The sequence below is a fragment of the Gadus macrocephalus genome, chromosome 20, assembly GCF_031168955.1.
Source record: "Gadus macrocephalus chromosome 20, ASM3116895v1".
Classification (NCBI taxonomy): Eukaryota; Metazoa; Chordata; class Actinopteri; order Gadiformes; family Gadidae; genus Gadus; species Gadus macrocephalus.
Genome location: NC_082401.1, coordinates 6,444,123 through 6,466,991, shown reverse-complemented (window position 1 = coordinate 6,466,991; position 22,869 = coordinate 6,444,123). Strand labels below are relative to the sequence as shown.

At 43.1% G+C, this 22,869-nt stretch overlaps 4 protein-coding genes across 7 annotated transcripts in view; 1 reads left to right on the top strand and 3 right to left on the bottom strand.

Moving 5' to 3' along the window:
- LOC132448435 (protein mono-ADP-ribosyltransferase PARP14-like) overlaps positions 1-1,339 on the bottom strand; it is a 51,026-nt gene extending 49,687 nt beyond the window's left edge. For 2 of the 3 annotated variants that reach the window (XM_060039743.1, XM_060039744.1), the window contains exons 1-2: positions 818-1,073; positions 462-562 (exon numbers count right to left, since the gene is read on the bottom strand). In XM_060039743.1, the coding sequence (XP_059895726.1) occupies positions 462-562; positions 818-998 (282 nt within the window). In that variant the 5' untranslated portion in view covers positions 999-1,073. Of the gene's footprint in view, positions 1-461; positions 563-817 lie in introns of all 3 variants that reach the window. The other variant, XM_060039745.1, reaches the window with a different exon arrangement.
- A 7,945-nt stretch (positions 1,340-9,284) lies between these two features.
- On the top strand, positions 9,285-11,692 carry LOC132448364 (protein mono-ADP-ribosyltransferase PARP9-like). The gene is given in 5 exon segments (XM_060039563.1): positions 9,285-9,779; positions 9,782-10,005; positions 10,008-10,436; positions 10,652-10,888; positions 11,314-11,692. Coding segments are annotated over 4 exon segments (921 nt in total). The 5' UTR covers positions 9,285-9,538; the 3' UTR covers positions 10,679-10,888; positions 11,314-11,692.
- A 1,611-nt stretch (positions 11,693-13,303) lies between these two features.
- On the bottom strand, positions 13,304-17,522 carry faima (Fas apoptotic inhibitory molecule a). Of its 2 annotated transcripts, XM_060039561.1 has the most exons (5): positions 17,381-17,522; positions 16,121-16,265; positions 15,672-15,900; positions 14,822-14,871; positions 13,304-14,300 (listed from the first exon to the last, which is right to left on the bottom strand). In XM_060039561.1, the coding sequence occupies exons 2-5, from the start codon at positions 16,232-16,234 to the stop codon at positions 14,151-14,153; spliced, it is 543 nt and encodes a 180-aa protein (XP_059895544.1). In that variant the 5' UTR covers positions 16,235-16,265; positions 17,381-17,522; the 3' UTR covers positions 13,304-14,150. The 2 variants fall into 2 exon arrangements, with proteins under 2 accessions (XP_059895544.1, XP_059895543.1); XM_060039560.1 differs by lacking the exon at positions 17,381-17,522 and having other exon boundaries at positions 16,121-16,526.
- A 519-nt stretch (positions 17,523-18,041) lies between these two features.
- Positions 18,042-22,869, bottom strand: part of LOC132448362 (uncharacterized protein C21orf62-like) — a 14,822-nt gene continuing 9,994 nt past the window's right edge. Inside the window, exon 2 of the mRNA XM_060039559.1 lies at positions 18,042-22,869. This exon is cut by the window's right edge and continues 115 nt beyond it. Coding sequence (XP_059895542.1) covers positions 22,084-22,869 — 786 coding nt within the window. The 3' untranslated portion in view covers positions 18,042-22,083.

The window sequence follows — 22,869 nt, the reverse complement described above, 5'->3', positions numbered from 1 at the left end:
GGAAATGTGAAATAAATATGATTTTACATTTAAATTAGATAATATAGGACCACGAGTCCCTACCTGCCTACGACTTTATAGCCAACGGCTGTAATACAAATGTTATGTTTTGTGTGAATCAATTTTTTTGGTGTATTTGGCGACTAAACGCGGCGATACATAAAAAAAACCATTAATAGTTCAGTAGCCTAGGCCTGTCGACTTCTTTAGGGTAGTCAACAAGTGACGTCTAGTTGTAAAAATGCCATCAGTTTCAGTTTAATATACGCCCCGCCCCCTCTTCCTTCTTTATACGAGATAGGCCTGCCTACCTATATTCACATTGTTCACACAAATTACACAAATAAAAAAATGCTTCGTTTACTTAAACCACAATAAACATTTGTGTTACAAAGTCAACCGATGAGAGACTAATTTAATAACTGATCCAGAGTCGGTCTGTGGTGGTGTCGTCTACTCACAGGCCTCCCGGGACTCTCCTCAGGCAAGTGCACGGTAACTTTTAACCTTCCTTCGTCCAGGACAATCTCATGGGTTTCTTGAGCCACAACCCTCGCCCTGTCTGGATGAGAAACCAAACCCCGTTAGCCACACAATTTTATTATATTTTTTTAAGATTCGCTTTAGAAGGTGCATCCCTATTATTGTAGAGTAAGACAGGAAGGTATGGGAGAGAGAGAGTTGAGAGTTATGCAGCCATGGACCGCGGGCTGTAATCGAACCCGGGTCGAGGCGTGGGCCTGGGCCTGATAAACCAATGGGGCCCCCTAGCGAAACATTCGATTTCAATGCAAAGGATGAGTTGAGGCATCATTACCTTCCTCCCTTCTGAAACGCAGCACTGCCGTCCTATTTCTGTCTTCATACTGAATTTGACATTCACCACCGCCGGCCCTTTTTTTACTCTGGAAATATTTAACCAGTTTGTTTTTAAGTCTAGGAACGTTGTTTTCTTCGAGCTTCACGAGCAGAGCGTACGAGTACGCGTCGTCGTCCATCGTTAAAGCTTTCGGTTTAGTTTTTCTTTAACACGTCTCGTTTCTGGGGGTGGAGTCCCTCACTTTGTTTCACTTTCAATGCGCTTCAAACCACTGTTGCTGGTGAATACCATGATTCTCAGAAATGTGTTTATAATGAATGCAAACGATTAGAAAACAACTTTAATCAGGCGGTAGACCACTTATGTATTCGACGTTTAGTCAAATTACTTTTAACCAGTCAGTGCGCACACAAGGCATCGTTTTGCGAGTTCACTTCATATCAACATTGGCTTCTGGGCTCGTAATATGAAACCTGGGTGCTTAGTGATGTGATATTAGGTTAAAAAAAAAGAAGCAGCATCACCCCATATTACCTGGGTCAGGATTAATATGCTTTATTACTCAATGATACAGTCAGTGGGATAGGCTCTGGTATGGTTCAGTATCGCGATAAGAACCAACACTGCGGAAAATGTAGCAAGTTATGGTTATTTAAAAAGTACATGTACCATTACCAACACAATGTTATGGGTGAGCAGCTGACTGGCAAGATGGCCGCAAGTGCGGACGTTCTAGACCGGGGGTCACTAACAGGTGGACCGCGGTCCGGGACCGGACCCAGACGCCGTCCTATACGGACCCGGACCTATAGTCAATCAATTATTCAAATATTTTTAATTTTGACGGCGCGCTTCTATTATGACCGGCGCAGCGTTTCTAGACATTACGGTACTGGTTTAGGGAATCAGGAAATCCATTGACCCAATTGCATTCGAGTTAAGCCATCCCACGTGATGCTACTCAGCCAATCGAATCTGTGCATTCCCGGCACAGGCTGCCTGACTCGGGACTCTCTAAATCGACGCCACTTTGACCTGGGCGGGACTTTACGTACTACGTCACTCGCTATGGGTGTGCATGTGTGCGCGTAGCCGTTTGTCTCAGGGATCTGTGCACGAACTCGAGCGTCAGTGTCGTACGCGATGGAGGGTGGGTGACATTCCTACAGTCTGTGATGATAGGCTTGATGATTTTGTGAAGTACAGTATTGTAAAAAAAAAAAAAAATGATATTTTTTTTTTTATAAAAATCCTTCCTAGCATTACATGGATTGCATTGACTGGCACTGATTAATTTGTTGTACATTGAACTACTGGACAATTGTGTGTAACTGGAAGTCGCTTTGGAACTTTATACCGGGGCTGAGCAGGGAGCAAGTATAAACAGGTAGTGCAGCTAGCCCGGAGCTACCTTGTCGTTCTGCCTTATACTTTCAACATTATGCGCTTTGGCACTCTCATTGCCCCAAAATATCTCTGTCAAAAAGACGAAAGGTGGACACAGAGTGCTGAGTTTTCCAAGAAAAATGGTCATCGTCCTTTTTATTCACGGAAGTAAATGGGAAACCTGTGTTTGGTGTGCTCACAGCATGTTTAATTTTACATAATTATGCCATATTTTTACCGGTCCGGCCCACTTGGGAATAGATTATCCTCCATGTGGCCCCTGAGCTAAAATTAGTTTGACACCCCTGATTTAGAGAGTCCCTGCCTGACTCACAGACAGTGAGCGATAATAATTACAGAGAAAGAAGTAAGATAAGAGTGAGTAATACAGCGGGAGAAGGCAGATAAGACAGCGGGAGAAGAGAGAGAAAGACAGCGGGAGAAGAGTGAGAAAGACAGCGGAAGAAGAGTGAGAAAGACAGCGGGAGAAGAGTGTGTAATACAGCGGGAGAAGAGTGAGAAAGACAGCGGGAGAAGAGTGAGTAATACAGCGGGATAAGAGTGAGAAAGACAGTGGGAGAAGGGTCAGTAAGACAGTGGGAGAAGGGTCAGTAAGACAGTGGGAGTAGAGTCAGTAATACAGCGGGAGAAGAAGTGAGAAAGACAGCAGGAGAAGAGTGAGTAAAACAGCGGGAGAAGAGTGAGTAAAACAGCGGGAGAACAGTGAGAAAGACAGCGGGAGAACAGTGAGAAATACCGCGTGAGAGAGTGAGCCGGAGACAGAAAAAGTAACTACACTTTGCGCTCTCTAATGCTGCTATCCATTTGGATTTACCATGGATGTACGAAGTGGTAAAGTCGCAAATCTCCCAGCTTTCTTGCGGCATTTCACCGAGGCACGCCCCCTTTCGGTCGTATCTCGTCGCTTTCAAAGTAGAGCGAGCAGATCTGTACAAGTAGCAAAGAAGATGGCTGCGACCATAGTCAATGGGGATTGAGCTGTATTTTCTTTGTATTTGTACCACGTTGGGGGTTGTAATGTCGATTTTAAATCCTCTTATACACTTGATTTCATTGCTGCTTTAATCCGGTCACCAATTTATGCATTGCACGGTCATGCTTTGCGTGCAATTCAATGTAGAGTTGTGTTTTCAAGCTGGTTTGCTAAAGAGGCTATGTTGCTAATGATGACTAGCCCGCTACTACCCCTCGTGGCTCGACAGAAACACGACAGAACTTGTTGAAATTAAAATTGGCGAAAATGGCAAGATATTATTGCAATGTAAAAGGCTTGCAATGTTAATGTTTCTGTAAAGGCTGGCGACCATTATACTGGATTATTTATTTTTTCCAAAATAGTTTTCTTCTCAAACTCGTCGCCGGACACAAATAGCAAACTGGAAGGCTGGAGTAAGGGAAATACGTCACGTTCTCGCTGAAGCTGGTCGTTCGTACCAGCCTACCATCAAAATGGATAGCTGCATAAGAGATAAGTGGACTGCGAAAACAGCTTTCAACCCAGAATGGACAGACTCATTCATGTTCATTCTTCCCACTGTCAACACAAAATCAGGTTGTCTCATATGCTCAGAGACAGTGGCACTCATAAAAAGTGCCAACGTGAAACGCAATATGAGACAAAGCACAACGGTTTTCAACAAACATACCCACTCAAGTCTGAACTGCGGTCACAGAAAATAAGCAGTCTCAGAACCCAATATGAACAATCCAACCGGATCCTAACCGATTCATTCACTGCCCAACAACGTGCTAATGAACGTTCCCTCAGAGTCTTTTGGGTCAACACAAAAAGCCATTTACTGATGGAGGGGTTGTCAAGGTATGCATGAGTGCAGTAGCTGAAACCTTACTTGAGGGGAAAAAAAAGAAGAGCTTTGTGACAAAATACCCATGTCAGCATCATCAGCCACAAAGAAAAGTGAAATGTTAACCCAGGATGTGCTAGCCCAGCTGGATGAAGCCATTCATTAAGTGTATGATTAGCTGTAGATGAGTCTACTGATGTGTCTGACAATGCTCAGCTGTTCATTTATGTAAGGTTCTTCAACCAAGAAAATAAAGAGTTCTGTGAAGATGTGTTAGGTGTAACTCCCCTTAAGACCAGTACAAAAGGAGAGGACTTCTACCTGGCCATTAGGTATTTAAACTCCTGGCAGGACAAGCTAGAGCTCAGTTCTCTCACTGAACAACAGAAAGTGGGGGAGTTGGATAAAAGAGGGAAAGAAAGAGAAGCTAAAACTGTTCAATTGTTAAGATGTGTTGTGTTATGTTTTTGAAATTGGTTGAAACTGTTCAAACATTCACAAAGAAACAGGGGAAACTCAAGCAGCTGCTATACTTTATTTTATCTTTCAAAAGAAAAGTATATATTTTATCTATATTTTAAGATTATTATATTTATTTTCTCCATTTTGATTTTAAATGTAGCCCTTCTTATCTTGAAGAGATTAGTTTCAGTTGAGTCAGTTGAACCTCCTTTAATAATACATGTCTTCAGTATTATTGAGTATAATTGTATAAAAGTGACAATAAACATTGTCGAAATGTTATTGAATTGTTCTACCTGTACTAGGGCTGGGCGATTTTTTCGGTTTAATCGATTAATTTGAATTTTTTCTTTCCTACGGTTTGTGAAATGGCTGAACCGAAAAATCGCGATTTAAAAACAGTTCTAGACTCTTCCGATTTGTTTTGCTGAATAGACTCCGTAGTAGCCTCCTCTCTAACTTTCCAGAACGAGCGCAAAACTCAGCCTACTGCAATCACATTCACCTCGCCCCCGACAGACTTGGGGGAGAGCCGGGTCGATTGAAACACTTTTCAGTTAAACGTCTTTTGCAAAGATGACGTTATGTATACAAATAATTTGTGATCAACAACTCACATGTGTGTTCTCTTAGTTACAAGCAGTGGTGTAGTCTACGTGATACGCAGGTATACGCCGTATACCCACTAGGAACGCACCAGGATTTGCGTATACCCACTTAAAAATGTGCACGGATACGTATCAATCGTCTTGTGACAGATCTTTCACTTCTGTGTTTATTTTTCGGAAATATCGGTTGGGTATAACTGCAATAAAATACTTTAAGCAGGGGAAGTTATCTCCTACATTCACCATTCATAAAATTCCCGCTGTGCGCTCGCGCTCTGCCCTGTCTCTGTTATGGTGCGGCCACACCAAACGCGTTACTCGCGTTGGATAACGCGAGTAACGTGCCTAACCTGACGCTTGATCATTGTGTGGTGGTTACTCGGTTCAACGCTTCCAACGCGTCAATGCGCCAACGCAGCTAGATGAGTCCATGTCCATGCAAGTGAACAGAGCGTTCCCTCTTCGTCATAACTATCAAACCAAACATCCTTCACATTCACCGAGCGAACATTATGAAAGTAAAATGCACATTTCTCGCTAAAAATGTTTCCATACGCATTTAATGGCGTAACTATGTTACTATTTCCACCCAGAATAAAGAGATGTCGGCCGTATGCTTCTGTCCAAGCTCACTACTCTCTGCCAGTGACGTCGGGTCAAGCTCCACGCTGATTGGCTATCGCGGCTAAGCGCCACGCGTTGGAGCGTTGAAAGTTCCGATTTCTGAACTCCGGGCGTTGGTGCGTTGGGCGCGTTATTGCGTTTACGTGCGTAATTACGTGCGTCTGTCGCGCGTTACGCCCCTAATCATCAGATGTATCTTCATCGCATGTATCTTCATCGCATGTAACGCGTCTACGCGCCTATACCAATGGTTCTCTATGCAAAAATGCCGAGTTTGGACGCCCCTAAAGCGAGTAACGCGTTTGGTGTGGCCGTACCACTACGAAGCGCGAAGCTGCCCCTGCATCTCTGCACGTTAGTTGGCGGGCCGAGCCCCTCCTTCTCGCGTGTGTGTGCGTGCGTGCGTGCGTGCGTGCGTGCGTGCGTGCGTGCGTGCGTGCGTGCGTGCGTGTGTGTGTGTGTGTGTCCAGTCCTCCCATATTAATGTGTAAACCACATAATAAGTAGTCAACAGAAGACAATGTTTTAATCCCACTTTATATCTCCTCGTTACTTTTAGATGAGAACCCCTGGCCAGCCTTTCAGACTGGGTGTCAGGCTAGGGAATTTAAAAACAGGCATCCTTGGTTAGAGTGGAGGGAAAAAAAGTTATAGGTAAATGTCAGCCAACATACAGTTGGTATACACAATTGAAATTCATAATGTTAATCACTATGCAAATGAGAGTATAGCTAATTCATGGTCATTTTTAAGGTGCAGTAATTTCACACTTTTACACAATTAAATTACTGTATGGTATGTTAGATAACAACAGTAAGAGCTCAAATTAGAGCAATTGAAAGAGTGAAACATTAGTCTCCTGTCATCTCCTTCTCATGCACTGGTTAGCCATGGATGTAAACAGTTCATTCAATTATTCTGAGTAGATTTTGTCCTTGTTTAGCATGTGCTATTGCTACTATAGATATACAAAGGACAACTTGTCATTTTTGTGTTCTATTTGTTCATACTGTTATTAAAACTGATAAACCCACTCAGCTTTCCATGATTGTTGATAATCGTTATACTCTTAAATCAGCGGGTTGTAGACCCCTGCGTTGGTGAGTGTGGTGCGACACCCCATAAGCGCCACACACGTACATGGGTTTCAATGGAATTTGTTTAGAGAAAAACAGAAAAAAAAAATCGAGGTTTAAATCGAAAATCGTCCATTAGTTAGAAAAAATCGAGATTTTATTTTTAGGCTAAATCGCCCAGCCCTAACCTGTACCTATTGATCTGACAGTCAGTTGTTGATTACATGCAGACGTTGATACAACTACTAGGCTACTTCAATCTATATCACACTGAATGATAACGCAAGTTAGACATGATGTTCCGGACCTTTGCTTGAGGAAATTTTCTCTAACTGGACCTATTTGAATTTTAGTTGAATACCGCTGTTCGAATCTAGACGCCGCCGTAAGACATCTAGTGTTTTATATATCTACACACGTAAGTGAAGGGTTTTATTTTGAAAACGTTGCGAGATACCACACAAAGGCTCTTTAGAAAGGCGCACAAAGATTTTGTGTGACGGCTGGCTTAGGGCTGGGCGATATGGACCAAAACTCATATCTCGATATTTTCTGTTCGAATGGCGATATACGATATTATAACGATATTTTGAACAAAACAGGTAAAGTGTGTAGTTTTAACTCCGCGCCACTATCAACCATTTATTTAGTGTTTCCTTTTTTTTTTTGCTCAACGAAGCATAGCTGTGCTTTAACAACAGATATGTAAGGGATAATGTAAAGAACGCCGGTCATTATCGGGAAAATAAGCCCCGACAGGGCAAACAGGACACCGACCTGAAGGGGCTTATTTTCAATAATGACCGACAACGTTCTATACATTATCCCGCTTATTACACGGCTACTTGCCTCAACGAAAAAATAACTTCATGGTGTGTCTTTTTACAATTTATTTGTAACCAGCATTCGTAGTGTTGATCAGCAGAGAAATAGTCTGCCAAAGACGTTGACGTCGCATAGCAACCGAAGACGCTTGAGTTGACAAGTTACCGGACTATTTGCGGAGTGATACCAAAGACGTCATCGGAGACAAAAAATCCTGTTTTCCTTGACAGCCTCTTCTATAATATGAATGATTTTAGCTTGTGTGTTCCCGTGCCCGCGATAAATCACACACAAGCTAAAATCCTTCAAATTAATGTGCTTTATTTTTATCTTGCACTATTGGAGCACGTACTACTTTCTTGCGCTCCGCCTCTGACTACGAGATGGTTAGTGTTACAACTTTCTGCTGTCGGCTCCCAGACTAGTGGTGGATTCAATGATTCGTTTCCGTGACCCAGTTCACGTGATTCAGTTCGCCACGAGGAGTCGTTCGCGAATCGTTCGTTCGTTCGTTCAGTCGAGTTTCCGGTAGCACTAACTCCACTGAGTCTGACTGACTCAGCTGAGAACCGTGCAATGGGGTCCATTCCATGATGCGATTTACCGCTACCGGAAACCAGGCTGAACGAACACACGATTCGTGAACGACTCCTCCCAGTTCAGTCGAGTTTCCGGTGAATCGATTCACCGGAAACTCGACTGAACGTGGAGGAGTCGTTCGCGATTCAGCCTAGTTTCCGGTAACCGAGAATCGCATCATGGAATGCACGCCATTGCACGGTTCTCAGTTTTGTCAGTCAGACTCAGTGGAGTTAGTGCTACCGGAAACTCGTTCGTTCGTTCAGTCGAGTTTCCGGTGAATCGAATGGTGAACGAGACGACCGAACGAACGAGAGAGACGAATCGGTTCAGTTCGTTCGTCCTAAAGACTCGGTCATTCGAACCGGTTCGCGAACGAACGAGCCAACATTATCCCAGACACGTTCCCTCCAGGGCCGATGATCTCTCAGGGGCAACACACCCTTCACTTTGACCGGCAGTGGGTCTGCTTATTGGTCGGAATATGGTCGGAATGAAGCGGCCACCGATTCTTGCCGGGTGCTTTATTCTTTTACACACAACCGGACTCGATCATTACTTCACTTAACTTACATGCACGCTACCGCTCGCTCGTCCACTGCACTCTCACACGCTGACCACACACACACACACACAGAGTGATATGCGCACCAGATACTTTCTCGTGCGAAAGAGATACTTTCTCGTGCGCACCAGATACTTTCTCGTGCGCACCAGATACTTTCTCGTGCGCACCAGATACTTTCTCGTGCTGACGAGAAACGTTTTGTTGTGATGCGAAACGTCCGTGGGTGGGAGAACGCTACGTACATATAAGGGGCGGGATTGAGCAGCTGAACATGGTTTGTAGGCTCAGAGAGCAGCGGTCAGCTTTATAAAATAGCGCTCGGAAGGCAACATCAAAATAATATATAATATACCGGTATGGCGATATTGTCTCAACTACATATCGCTTTCGAAAAATATACCGGTATAATTTTAAAACCGGTATATCGCCCAGCCCTAGGCTGGCTTAACTGCAGATAAACGAATGGCGGCTCACTTGACCGCAGTGAACCAACCAGGCCTACCATTGGTCACATCTACCTCATTGCATTATTTTATTTTGACACCATGCAGGAGTCATTGTTAGATGCATTTAGAAAACTACAATCAGAAGATTAATGTTAATTTGGGGTATTTTTTAGAATTGGCAGGGTTTGCAACGGGTGTATTTGTTTTCAGCTGTAGTTAGAAGGGATTTTGTTTGAAACATAACCCATTACTGACACAAATAAAGTTTTAATATTCATTTTTTTCTAGCGCACACCTCATTCAAGCCATTTCTTCAATATGACAAAGACAAACCAACTGAAAATGCCTCTTGATGGGAATGGGATCAACATTCTGAGACAATGCGGTCCTGCCATTAAAGATGTCCTAAAATACAAATATGAGTGCAGCATAGATGTCCTTGGTATGGACTCTGCTATGGGCGAAGACTTTGCACAGTCCAGAAATCAACCAATGGCTGCAGAGAAAAGGTTTTCCTTCCTACTCAAAGGGACACAGGTGTCTGTGTGGAAGGCTGACCTCCCCAGTTTCCACACAGCGCTGTCGTCAATGTTGCCAATGAGAATCTGCCACATTATGGTGGTCTTGCTCTGGCACTCTGTGAGGCGGGCGGCCCTGACATACAGAGTGACAGTGACAAATATATAAAGAGGAATGGTGCTTTGAAAACAGGAGATGCAGTTATCGGTAATCCAGGGTGTCTCCCATAACAGAAGATAATTCATGCTGTCGGCCCACGTCTATCACCTGGTCCTGGTTTAGCTATGATGTTCAATGGGCTGAACCGCAGTTGAAGAGAACAGTGAAAAGCATCCTTGATATGGCCGAAGAGAACAATTTCAAGTCTGTGGCCATTCCTGCTTTGAGTTCTGTGGTGTTAAACTTCCCCGTGGATAAATGCACCGACATCATCGTGGACACGGTGAGAAAATACATTGAATGCGGATACCAAAGAGGTATTCTATGCGAAATCGCCCTGGTGAATAATGACGAGCCTGCTGTTAAAGAAATGGAAAGAGCCTGCCGTCAAGCATTTGGCAGCATGACTGCACCAGTCAGCCAAGCGGCCCGGAGCAAAACCAATACGAGCGGATCCAAAACGTCTCAAACCCCCCTGACTGTTCAGATCGGGAATGTCCATCTGACCCTCAGGAAGGGTTACATTCAGGAACAGGAGGTGAGCATACATCTTTATTTATTTTCAGTAAGTCATAGGATGTATTTTTATATATTTTATATTTTTACAGTGTGATTAATGAATTTCCTTAAACACTAATGCTTAATGAACACTAATGATATACCTTATCATCCACTACGGTCAGTGTGCGGGAAATGTAAGATCATTTTCATAATGCATCACTTTCCCTATCCTTTATTGTCCTCCCCTCTCAGACCGACGTCATTGTGAACACATTGTGAACAGGAGATAATCTTTGTCCATCAAATGGAGAAGTTTCCAAAGTCATCCTGAAGAAGGCGGGCAGCAAAATGCAACAAGAAATTAACAGTAAGTATAAAAAAGCAAAGGCATCCCTTCCCCTTGTGTTGGAGACAAACTCCTATGGTCTTGGTTGTAAACAGGTGTATCACACTTTGGTTCCTGTAAAAGGTGTGGACTGGGCTGGAGAGGTAAGCATATTATAATAACTATATATTTGTATTTGAACATTTTCCGTTACTCTGTTAAAGTCAAAAACCGAACAATGTAATTTAAAGACTCACTTACACCTAGTTGGATAATACATTTTAATCTATCCTGAGAGTACTCATGCTTGGGAAATCTATATATTGGTGTATTCGTGTGTGCATGTCATGCTGTGTATGGTTGTGTGTGTGTGTATTTGCTTACATGTATTGTTGTGTGTGTGAATTTGTGTGTGTGAGGGAGAGTGCCTTGTTGCGTACATGGCGTGTATGTATGTCTGTATGTATGTATGTGTGTGATTGTTTGTGTGCGTATATGTTGTGGGGCTAGAAATGTGCATGTGTGTCTGTGTGTGTGAAATTATAATATGTCCTCTCATAGCCATTTGTCTACCTATTCTGATTCCCAGATCCTCAACAATGCAATGCAATTATGTTTAAGTCTGGCGAACGCTGAGAGACACAAGTCAATTGCCTGTTCGGCTATCGGCACTGGCCATCTGGGCTCCGCTAAACAGGAGGTGGCCCAATTATGACCAAGGCAGTGGAAGACAGTGCCAAGAAGATGCCAACAAAGATGGAGGTTGACTTTGTCAAATATCCTCCTGAAAATGACAGATAAATGGTAACCATAAAGTCCTATTCTATGCCTAATAGTTTAGTTCTTTCAAAGACGTGCCGTCCTTCCATCCCACTCACATTGATCGTGTCAAATCTTTTATCTTTTAAATACAATTAGAATGTATCACTGTTGAACAACAAGACATCTGGACTTTTTTTAGGGTGCTACCCTTACAACTTAGTATGAGTATTAGCAATGTTACTTCACCCCTGTGCTTGTAGGGAATTAGTGCTTCGATCGAAGCAAACGAGGAGGCCAAGAGTTGGCTGGAGGAACTCTTCCGTTGCTCCGGCACAGCAACGGTCAACAATAACTTCATCCAGTACCTCGGCATGGAAGAGCTCCACCAGCTGAACAGCGGCGCTGCACCGGGACAGAGAGCATCAATTCAAAGAACAGGGGCTATCCATTCAGAGGGTAAGAAACTTTTTACTACAAAGTAAAGGAAAACATGAAAACTTGCATATGGTTTCACAAAATATGAACTAACAATCTACATGCAAAAATGCCCAGAAAAAACTATTAATACTCCAAGTTAAGACATATAGAAGCAGAGTACGCTGTTACTCCCTGTGTAGCTTGTTTAAACTTTGTTTTTATGGCATATTTCCAATGTAGATCTTGCCAGTTGATAACGCTGCTCTCGAGGAGTTCTTTTTAGCTTAAGAAAAACAGCTGGGCTCATCGTCTCCCCCTCGGAGAATGTACCAACGCATACCTGCACAGTTTTGTTCCATGCTCAAGGACATCGGAGGGAATATGCACCACCTTATGGTATGTCAGTCAATAAATGTGGAGTTCATGAACATTTTACCAATAAACATTAATGTTTTAATATTGAAAGAACATCTGTATGGGTTGTGGTGATTGACGGCAATGCCCCCTTCACGCCCATCCCAAGTACGGAGAGGGCATCTATCTTTTCGTGAGGGGTGCAGTGGACCTGTGGAGAGAGCAGAGCAATCAGGATGTGTATCAGTACTACGTTGAAGCCCAGGTGTTGATAAGTCCACCCCAGGTAAACGTGACCTTATCATGCCTCCTCCCGTTGGTGACGATCCACTCATTCGCTACAACAGTTTAACAGGGGGAACCTATATCTCTTTGATTTTTTTTTTTAACAAACAAATCTGAATCTGTTGTTGCTTAGTAATGGTAACTAATAAATGGAGCTTGTAGAACTGTTGAGGTCGCACTTGATATTCAGTATAAAAGCACTTGTAGCAATAATAATATTGATTGATTGCATTTATATAGGGCTTTTTAAGAAACCCAAAGCGCTTTACAATGCGAGTATGTGTGTGTATGTGTAGTGGGGGTATGACTACTCATTATTGCAGCCACACCCAACCTAGGTAGCTTTACTGGGTTCCTCCAAAACCCTGACACAGTTAGAGGTTGTAGAAAACCGGTTATTGTATAGTTGGAGGGTTTGTTGCATGCAGATCAGGGGTTGAATACTGCAATGCCAGAGCTCTCCCTCGAGTGTGTGGTGATGGCTGGTTTAACCTGTGTGCCCTGATAGGTGACTGCAGGTGTGCAGCCTCGCCCAGTCCAAGTCCAAACCACCTGACTCGGGCCAGGTGAGGCTGCTTATATCAGCCATCAACCACACAAACACAAACACATCTTATCTAGTCTTAAATTGCTTTAAGACTTTAAGAGTTCAATATAGGATTTTGGGCCGAGTGAAAGTACCACATCCCCCTTCAAATTAAAGATGGCTGCCTAGACCATGCGATGATTTAGCTAAATGAAGCAAGAGAATCCTACTCGAGTGATGGTGTATCAATTTTAATAAAACATCTGAAAGATTGTACTCAATATAGGCTTTACAAATAAGTAACCACATTAAACACAAAGATAAATATTTACAGATTGTATATAAACATGAGACATTTTTTTCAATAAATAAGACTTAAATTGAAGGATACATATATATATATATATTCTCTATTGACATTATATTTCTCCTATGTCTACCAACTCCTAATAAAAACACGAGGACGATCCTGTCGTCCTCAAGTCAGCAGTCAATCTATCTGAGGGGTGACACTTTGAAAATACATTTTTCAAGAGCGTAAGCTGTAATGTTTGACACATTTGCAGTGACAAACATACAGCAGGATAGACAAAATCATGGACTGGTACATTATTGCAGTACGAGCCAGCTCCATCCATATTGAAAACCACAACAGTACAATGTGACCGTCTGGCCGGATAATAAAGTTGTTCTCCTTGCATGACCGGAAAGAAATGGGTTATGTACGTATGCCGTATTTTCATATGGACTGAGAACAATAATAATATGATAAGACCTAACTTATGCAAAACTGTCTGACCCCCTTTATTTCCTCAACTGTGGAATTATAAATAAGGTGTCCAACCGTATGTTGGTATTCACAGCCAAAGACTATTTTGATCCCTTAAAGGCTGACTCCCAATGTCTTAGAAATGTTCACCCTTACATTAAGTTACATAAATACACATCTCTCACACACACACACACACACACACACACACACACACACACACACACACACACACACACACACACACACACACACACACACACACACACACACACACACACACACACACACACACACACACAGGTTGGAGGAGCTACTCCATGCACTCTGGGATCTCGGTGGTGTCCACCAGCAGTGTGTGGATGATGCCATCCCGCCTCTTGCCGCTGCTCACTGCCTTAATGCAGCAGTCGTGGTTTCCCAGTGTGAAGTGGGTCTCTGTTCCGTCTTCCACAAACTCCCCCTGTGCACATGCCGAGAGTGACAGGAGTTGAATTTACTTTGGTTTGACGCATGCTCTGGTTCAAATCATGGCTTAACAGATGCAGGATTTCTTAAACCACAAATTGTATCCTTGTCTCTTGGGAATATATGGCATCTCTTTATGAGCCTGCGTTCAGAATTCTTAAAAGGAAAATGATGAGCCTGCCAGGTGCTATAAATATTTGAATGTAGACCTGCTCACCAGTTTCATATGTACACATGTACTTGATTATATACAGAATATATCGGGTTCTTGGATAAATACTATGGGTCCAACGACTTGAAATTTCTTGGCTGGTACAAATATTTCCATTCTATACGTCTCTACTGATTATTTATTTTCATCCTGATGTCTTCAAAAGCGAGCATATGTAAACAGGTTTGAGGAGGTAAATGAATGGCATTCAGAAAGTGACTAGTATTTTTCTAGCCATCTACGGCTATGACACGTTGGCCAATACATCAGTAAATCCCTAAGAAGTCTGATGTAAACATGCCTACCGCGGTCTCCATCTTCTGTCCGTTACACCAAATATCCATGGTGTCTTTTTCTGGGGGAAGAGATATGAGAGACACTGAGAAAGAGACACGAGTGCTACCAGTTATAATTAATAAATAAATATTTTGCTATGACAAAGATAACTCTCAATAAAGAGCACCACCTCTGAATCTGAACATTTACATTGACATTACCACATGTATGCCAGCAGTATGCAGATCCTTATTACTGCTATTAACTGCTATTAAGTAAGCAGACAAGCCCCAAACATACATGAAGTGCCTACGTTGACTTCAGATACATGCCGTTGAGCCTTAAGGATTAGGGAGCAGGTACGAGCACCTTGCACAAGGATGCCCTCAGTTTGTCTGTGGTTGTTGGGGATCAAACCCAGTACCTTTTGGCAGGGAGTTGGTCCCCCCTAGCCACTTCACTATCCGGTTCAAAGTACAGACTGTTAGTATATGGCCGTGTTGTAGTATAGGAGGGATCAGGGAACAGGCCACGCCCCTATCTAGGTAGGACCTGTTGCTAAGCTACACGGGTAACAAATCAATATTACCTGCTTCAATATGTTGATTATGATTCTCATGGACATTGTAACAACCACATAACCTCCTATGATCTTAATAGGTGCACAGCTACTGTGAGACAAGGGATTATCCTGTTTAATAGTGAGCGGAGGTGGATAAAGGAACCTAAGCAGCTAATGGGTTTAGCTTCAACTCTGACATAACAACTGTGGGAGGGACACTGTGCAAAAGTTTGAATCAGAATGCTTTTTTGGAAGGAAACCAATGTGTGTGTTTTACATTAATAGGGGATACAGGATGGAGATAACTCTTCTTTTACCCAGGACAACTCTACAGTCTGTGCCGTCCAGGTTGAGCACCCAGGTGCTGGTGACCTTCGAGCGGTTCTCCATGTACTTCTTCAGGCTCTTGCCGTTGATCTCCAAGGTGTACTCGTAGGCGAAGCCGCTCACGGCATCGATGTTGATGGTCGCTTTGGTGTCCGAGCCGCCCACACAGAATGTCTCCTTTCCCACCAGCTTGAACATCCAGTCTCTCCGCAGGATTTCCTGTAGAAAATTAAACAATAGAATACCAATGTTTACTATGGAAATCACAATGCATGCAACCAACACGCATGCATTGGCTCATAACAAGAATATTGGACTAGATTCAAGTACCTTCTAACAATGCAGAGGACCCTCATCCCCGTGCTTACTATGGAAATCACAATGCATGCAACATGCATACATGGGCTCATAACAAGTGTATTGGAATCGATTCAAGTACCTTTCCATCAATGCAGATGACCCTCTTCCCCGTGGTGGTGCCATGTTCAAACTCAATGCGATGGACTCCATCGCTCAGGGCTACTTCCCACACTCCGACCAGGTCATTCGACATCCCGAACGCTCCTCCGTGACTGCCCGAAGAACTACGGAAAAGTGCGACATTTATTTCGGACGACCGAAGGGTATCTTTCGCAGACCTCAACGAGGCTGCACAGACTTTAATCTATTGACCGTGAGCCAGATATATGACGGTCTACAATCCAACCAACATAAATTAAACACACGATAAACACATGGTACAGCGAAGAGAGAGGATACTAAAGATAATCAGTCATTAGTGTTGCCAGATTGGGCGGGAAATCGGACCCAATCTGGCAACACTGTCAGTCATCAAAAGTAAATCTCGCGTTGCCTGCATGAGATATGTGCCGGTTTATAGACTATTTCCAAAGTAATGGTGCAGCTATAGCAACGTTGAAAGTCTTTCGACTCGTTTAACTGACAAGTCAAATACATGAGACTCGACAGTGGCCATAAATGGAAAAGCGGTGCACAATCTCTGATATTCACAAGACGAATACAATGAAACGTACAGTTGCTATCATGTTATATTTAAATCCCTATAGACCACTGAAGTAAAAACTGTATACGTCTATTTGGTACACTTCTATCGTGGATGATATAGTGCTATAGTGGATTTGCTAAGTAACAGCTACAAAACATTAGCATTGTATCTGTAAACTGTTACTATATGGTGCATATGATGTGATGTGAAGGCTTTTACTTTGAAGTAAAATAAACCGAGATGACACTCCTGGGTTTGCTTGGCGTTGTTTGGTACCGGTGATGCCAGATTGGGCGGTATATCTTGCCCAATCTGGCAACACTGTTAGGGACTCGTTTTGGATAATAATAATAATAATAATAATAATAATAATAATAATACATTTAATTTAGAGGCGCCTTTCAAGACACCCAAGGTCACCTTACAGAGCATATAGTCATCATTCAAAACTATGTAAAACAGACTAGGAATAAAAGGAAAACAGAGGTTAAACATGAATAATAATAATAATTAATAACACTCAAAGACGCCTAAAGTGAAGGGGGGACCTCACTAACCACCACCAATATGTAGCACCCACTTGGATAAGGTTACTTAACAAATTTCCAATCACGCTTCGCTAACTATCTATGGGCACATTTGTCAATTGTTTTAGCAAGCAGGAATACCTCAATATTTCTCAATGTGTCTTACCGGGTTAGTTGAACAGTATCACAGCAGAGCTGTTTGTTGTCCAGAGCTTCAACAAGCTTGCCGTGGCTTCCTGGTTACTATAGCAACCTCCATACTTTAAACAGCGCCGCCCGCAAACCGACTCCCAACCGACGTAAAATCTCTTGAGAGACTCACACTGTCAAATATGCTATTTTTGTTTTATATTGTTGTCTTAGGTTCATGATATGTATGGAAGTTATATATTTGTTTGTGTTTATATTATAAGGCATCAGTAGAACAAGACATTCAGTAAATACTCCATGCACCTTTTTCTTTTTAAATGTCATTTTAAAACGTATTACTTGTTAATGTTATGTTGGGCTTTAGGGCAACCCACTGGGATAATATGTGTGTATATATAAGAAACATAAATATAAAATATAAATAAATAAATAATATACAATGTGTATTGAGCTCTCTAGTGAGCTACATACACTTTTTTACCTGGATAGATGTCGATGTAAAAAAAAAAATATATATATATATATATATATACAATAAAAGTTATGACCACGAGAGGGCAGTGAAAGAATGGGACATTCTGCTCCCCCAGAATGATAGAGAAGACACTCTCTATTGCTCTGTGTTCCCCCATACCGTCAAATGATGTCAGTGTGGCAGACAGCAAAACAATATAGGCTACTATTGGAATTGTTTTTTATTGTCACAAAATATACAAAAGAAAATGGTTAATAAACAAAATCGTTTCTGCTTTAATTACCAAATAACCATATCATTGACATATCATTCTGCATCACACATCAAGGACCAAACTATATACATATCAAACTTGCCAAGCTATTTTCCAATAAAGGCAGACTCAGTGTCCTAAAATACATTATTTGATGATTATTCAATCATGTCAATTGATCTAAATAGTTTTAAAAGAAATTATTTCATATATCATTATCCATTTCCGTCTTAAAGCAAATAGCCTTGAGTTATTCTTTATTTATGCTTTTCATTAAAAAAACACATTCCCTGACACGCGCTTAAGGTGCTGCAATAGAAATAAAGAAGGAACTAAAGCGAAGGCAGGCAGGCTTGTATTAGTGCCTAAAGTCCATCCGTCTGTCTCTTTTTCTCAAAGATCTATATAAAAAAGACATGGATACATGTTAGCGTGCTGCAGGGATAAAAAGCTATTATGTCTGTGCACGGTGGTCGGGGTAATACACCTGGTATTACCATGAACCTAATCGATCTATTAAAAATGTCCGTAGACGATAATCCCATTCACCAAATTGGCTAGAACAAGGACTAGTGGCCAAAAAAAGGTACTTTGAAAGCAACAGATACTCTTTCTCCTTAAATTAGTTTAGGGTAGGCCTACAGTTATGTTTAATTTGTGGTATGGCAACTACACCAATAATATGTATTGTTATATTTTGTAGACTGGTTGTGCTATCAATACAAGATGGAGTTCAGAAAAATAAACTGATTACATCTACATTTGGTTTTTGATGCTTAAAAGAGGTTCAAACCATTTTGTACTAGACTCAGTCATACTCACATTCATCAATGTTGTAATGAATGTTGTTTTAACAAATCTGCTTTGCAAATCCCATCATCTCCTGTCCCTAAAGGTGTTCTCATCAGGCAGCCAGTTCAGTTCCAGACTGCAGCACTGCCTGACACCACCACCTCTAACCACCACCTCTAACCACACAAGAATCATCACAGAACACCTAATGTTATCAAAGATGATCTGAACAGAAAAAAAACAATGCCACGCAGACACAGAGTAGCCCGCTTTGAACCCACGCTCACACGCCAGATAACGTGCAGAGGGCGGCTGTGATAATGAATCATCATTGGAAGCTTGGGATCAACACAAGACTTTGTTCGAGCCTTCATCGGGAAAACATTACAGAGGGCAAGCAAAAAGTCAACGATCTAGCGAACATGTGTTTTTCTTTACGTCTGCACACTCGTACGTGCAGCACCTGCATCGAATGATGTGGTCGTTCGGTCACTTCTCATTGGGAATTAACAAGTGTCTTTGTTGCGCACAGGGAACCATCGACATAGTTATCCGTATGAAAGACAGAAAGAACAAAGATACACATACTCGAAAATACACACAACTAGACACACACGCACATGCAGACAGACATGAGTTAATGCACACACACATGCATACACCTTCAAAACACATGGATGCACAAACACACAAACACACACACAGGCCCGGGCTCAGCTGTGGTAATGATCTGTGGAACAGACATGTTGTTGGCTGTAGAAAGTGTTTGTGAGAACAATTTTAAGACAGTGTCTCTCTCCTTCTCTCTCTTGCAGGATAAAATGTGGAACCAAAAGCCAGGGCGGAAGGGGAGGAGAGAGAGAGAGAGAGAGAGAGAGAGAGAGAGAGAGAGAGAGAGAGAGAGAGAGAGAGAGAGAGAGAGAGAGAGAGAGAGAGAGAGAGAGAGAGAGAGAGAGAGAGAGAGAGAGGGCGTGTTTAAAGAGAGCTAAATTATAGTTAAAGAGAGCGCATATGTGTATAGTCTATAAATGTGGAAGAGAAATAGAGAGAGAGACTAAGGGATAGAGGGAAAGAGATCTGGCAGTCAATATTGTGTGGTGAACTGATTTTTTGGACGATTTCGCCAACGCCTCTCCCAATACTGAAAGTGAGGTCCTCAAGCCTTAGAGCGCACAGGATAGTGTTGAAATGTCCTGCTCTGTACTACAGCTAACAGCACTAAATACCAGAGAAAACCTTCATCTCCCTTTGCTAAATCTGGACTCCACTAGCCTCAACGAAGGATTCTTGCTTCCTCTTTAGTTTTTACCAGAGTGAGGAAAGAGGGATTTATAGCCCCTACCCCTGGCCTCTTGGTCGCAGGCCGTCCATTTCAACCTGTTTCATAACAGCATGCTTCATTATTATTATTCCCTTTTTTTTCATCTGAAGACCATCTGCTGTCTGTTAGCCCAGGCCTGACAGCTGGGACAACTACAGCAAGGCAGCAGGGAGATGGGGTGTCTGTAAGCACAGCGCCTACTGGGCCTCTACACTGGTCCCATACTGGAAACATACCACAGCAGGCACAGAGGTCCGCCGTGGCCTCTGACTCTCATGTCGTCAGGACAGTCTTTTTTGGTGAACAGCGCCAGAGACGGAACACGCTGTAAACACGTGGTTCCCAACCTCTACTGGCCCGATCTTTAGGTTGAAATTATTTATTTTGGTTCTTACATTTTTTCTTGCATCTGCTTCTGCACAATTACTCTTCAACCCAATCGACTTCTTAACATCATCAGTTTCAGTGACCAATATCCCAAGTGTTTGGTAGTAGTTTTCTTATCGCCACAAATCATTTGTCGATTCTTATATACAGGAACATTATATCAAAATGACGTTTCACCGATCAAAAAGGAACTACCAAATATTCTTAGCTTACTGTCAACAATACCCACGACCCCATATGCACGACACGGTTAATCTCAGCGATGATGTAATTTGTCACTGCCTCCATACTTTCAACACTAATCCAGTGGTATCATTACTATTGACAACCTACTTATCTATATAAGATCTATCTGTACACAATGATGACTATATGGTCAGACGTGTGCACCAGAACACTAATTAGAGCAGGTAGGATGTCAAGACGTTATTTTACAACCCAGTTGGGGACGCTCGAGTTGAGGATCAGGAAACCAAACATTTCAGTTGGCACCCGTCGGCAATCCACAGTAAGGAACACCCGGTTCTATTCCAAGAGCACCTATTTCATGGGAAATATAAGTATGGCCACCACCGATGACGTCGATGACTAGTCAACGCTACTCTAGGCTTTTCAACTGCAACAGTTAAAAAAAATGGACTGAATGAAATAAATTAGATAACCTCAATACTTGTAGCCATATATCAATGCTATTCACCCCACTAGGGAGGATAAAGGAATATATTTCCATGGCAACACGTTGCCAAGACAACAATGTAAGTATACAGAGGCATGAGAACATATTGTTTACTTTTTGGTCTGTTTAAACTCTCTCTCACTCTCTCTCTGACTTCATTGATATATTAAGAATATTGTGTATACACATGCCGGCAGAAATGTTTGTATTAAAAAGAGCAGATACATGTAAACAACTTATCCAGCATAGCCACGAAATGTATGCAGGTCATTGGAACGTTATGTTCAGAAATGTTCTGGAATTTAAACTATCCCTCCCTGTCTCTCTCTCTCTCTCTCTCTCTCTCTCTCTCTCTCTCTCTCTCTCTCTCTCTCTCTCCAGCAGGAACACCTGGTATGAAACCATTGTGATGTGTATTTAGCTTAACAATGCAGACATTGGCCATGCTCTGGTTAAAAAGCAGAATAACTTCAATGTTGTCCCTTGTTCAGTTTTTGGGGACAACACAGTGTTAGAACAATTGTGTAAAAAGTGCCAATTCAACAATCTCTCTCTCAAAAATAAATAAATGCCTGAGAATTAAATTGAGCTTTTTTTTTTTTTTACAAACGACACACTTTGCCGGCCAGCCAATATAATCCAACTCTTTCCCTCCACTGCACCCAATAATAGAGAATTACACATTCCAAACTGTTAAGCATTTCCTTTGCAAAGATTCAGTTATAGCGGGTGAACGGAGCGTCTGGCAGTAGCGCTGGTCTGCATCCACCCACCTCATAAAAGCCCCCACATCATACCAGTCACTGAGCCTGCCGTCAGTAGACAAAGGTGAGGACCCACTCGCCGTCGGGGTCTCTGACCTGGTCATGTGACCCTGTGCTGTCCCCAGGGGTCGGGGTGGCGGCGGACTGCAGCAGGAGAGCCAGAGGCAGACGGGGGAACTGCGTCTCCAGGGAGGACAACGACTGCCCCGTCACACTGTACGCCTTGAGGGCCGACAGCCCGTTAAGCAGCGCTACGTCCAGGAAGGTCAGGCGGAGGGGGGGGGGGACACCCCTACCCGCTCCCTCCTCCTCCTCCAACTCCTCCACAGAAGACGACGATGACAAAACCCGGGCAGCTGGCATGACTATGGACAGCTCCTGGTCGGGGTAGGGCGCCCCCTGGGCGCTGCTGTGGATCTTCAGGGTGAGGAGGCCCAGCAGAGCCAGGTGCTGGGAGTTCAGGGGCTTCCCTCCGCAGGAGACCAGCTGCAGGTGGCTGACCCGGCTCCCGTTGAGCAGGTCCTGGAGGAGCCCTGTGTCCCTCAGCCACACCGTCACCAGAACGCTGGGCTCGCTCAGGCCAGCAGGGGGCAGCGCGGTGGGTGAGACGCTGCGGCAGCTGCACTGAAGTTCAGCCAGAGTTTCATCGCAGTGGAGCACCGGCGCCGGGCAGCTGCAGTAGCGGAGGCCGCCACCGGGGGCGCTGTCCTGAAAGAACAGCATGTTGTTGTTGTTGTTGATGATAGCCGGCTCGGTGGCGACGGCAGAGACAGGGGTGACAGCCGCTGAAGTGGGGGTGGACTCTGTTGTCCAGGCGATGCGGGACGGCAGGAAGGA